The sequence below is a fragment of the Psammomys obesus genome, unplaced genomic scaffold, assembly GCF_907164565.1.
Source record: "Psammomys obesus unplaced genomic scaffold, mPsaObe1.curated_primary_1811, whole genome shotgun sequence".
Taxonomy (NCBI): Eukaryota; Metazoa; Chordata; class Mammalia; order Rodentia; family Muridae; genus Psammomys; species Psammomys obesus.
Window position 1 is genome coordinate 19,652,837 of NW_026596134.1, and position 1,477 is coordinate 19,654,313.

At 64.0% G+C, this 1,477-nt stretch overlaps 1 protein-coding gene across 1 annotated transcript in view; it reads left to right on the forward strand.

Annotated features, from left to right (window-relative positions):
* Nucleotides 1-861: 861 nt before the first annotated feature.
* The window catches only part of Gtf2a1 (general transcription factor IIA subunit 1), a 34,318-nt gene continuing 33,702 nt past the window's right edge, over nucleotides 862-1,477 (forward strand). The window contains exon 1 of the mRNA XM_055593109.1: nucleotides 862-1,340. Within this exon, the coding sequence (XP_055449084.1) occupies nucleotides 1,311-1,340 (30 nt within the window). The 5' untranslated portion in view covers nucleotides 862-1,310. The remainder of the gene's footprint in view (nucleotides 1,341-1,477) is intronic.

A 1,477-nucleotide genomic window follows, 5' to 3' on the forward strand; every position in this document is an offset into this window, starting at 1 on the left:
CACAGAACTTTGTTAACATTCCGAAAACAGTACAATCATCCGGTAGTCCACATTTAGTAGTCCTATACGAGTTCGCTTTCTTTCTTCGTCATTCCTAACGCCCTAAGAATTCATTAAAAGTACGTAGGTTGGTAGAGGCTGACTCTTCGGGGTACTTTGGCCAAAGCACTTTAATTCTGCAGAGACGTCTTCAGGAGTTCCTAATTCTCGAACGCAGACACATCGGGCACAGCGCTCTCATCTCCTTTAGCCTTAGACGCCACTTGGCGAGGTCCATCCTTCGCAAGAAGCGCGAACTTCCTCACAGTCCGACCTGAGCTCACGGATCAAAAGATGACTCCGCATTTAAAACCGTCCCAAGCCCCGGCGCGCGGGATCCGGAAGCCGCACCACGTGACGGGCCGCCCCTCCGCAGCCATCCACCAGAGAGCCAGGTGCCTCCGAGGCTGACGCGTCTCCCCGCTCCACCGAGGCGGTTGGGCGCCCACCCGAGGCAGCGCTCGGTACCCTTGACCTCTGAGGTCACTAAGTAACCCACCCCGTGCAGCTACCGCCGCCGCCCGGCCACCGGCTCCGGGGACAGCGCCGCGGAACGCTTCCGCCAGGGTGCCGACCACGTGATCACGCGAGACTTCGGCGGGGGGGGAGTGAAAGGCGGTGTCGCGCCCTCTTTACTCCAGGCCCGCGGCCCCGCCCACCGGGCGCCACCAACCCGGGCGCGGCACCGCCCCCGGCGCGCGTGCGCACGCGGCTTCTCGCGGTGTCTCGCGCCCGGCCCCGCCCCCCGCTGCCCCCGCCCTTTCCGCCCCTCCCTCCCTCCGCCCTGTCTCTCGGCGGCGGCGGCGGCGGCGGCTCGCGCAGCTTGTTGGCTCGCTATATAAAGGGGAGAAGCAGGCGGACCGGACGGCTGGAGCTGCAGCCGGTGGCGGCAGCGGCGGCGCGGGGAGCGGCGACCGGTGTGGGTTCCCCTCCTCGGCGCCGGGCGGGGAGCGGGTGACGCCCCCCTAGACCCCGCCGCGGGGTCGTGGCTGGTGTTTTCTCTTTCTCCTTTTTTTTTTTTTTCTCTAAGGCGATTCTCGAGGTTGTTTTTTTTTTTTAAGCCGCGGGAGGAGTGCCCCCCTCCTCCCGGTCTCCCGCTTCTTTTCGCTACTTGGGGATCGGTTTTGTGGAGAAATTTCCTTTTTCTTTTTCCCGCCCCACTCTCGCGGGTGACTTGGGTCACCCTCCGGGTCTTGAGTTTCTCCCCCCCTCTCTCTTTTATTTTTATTTTATTTTTTCCCCGTTCCCTCTTGTTTGTGTTGTGTGTGGAAATGGCGAACTCGGCAAACACAAACACCGTGGTAAGGACGTGGTGCGGTGGCCGGCGGGGGCTGCGATAGGTTTCCGGCGGCAGGCAACGGCCGGGGCGGGCGGGGGCGGGCCCGGGCGAGGCGGCGCCCCGACCCGGTCCCCTCCGCCCTCGGCCGCGGGCCTGGCC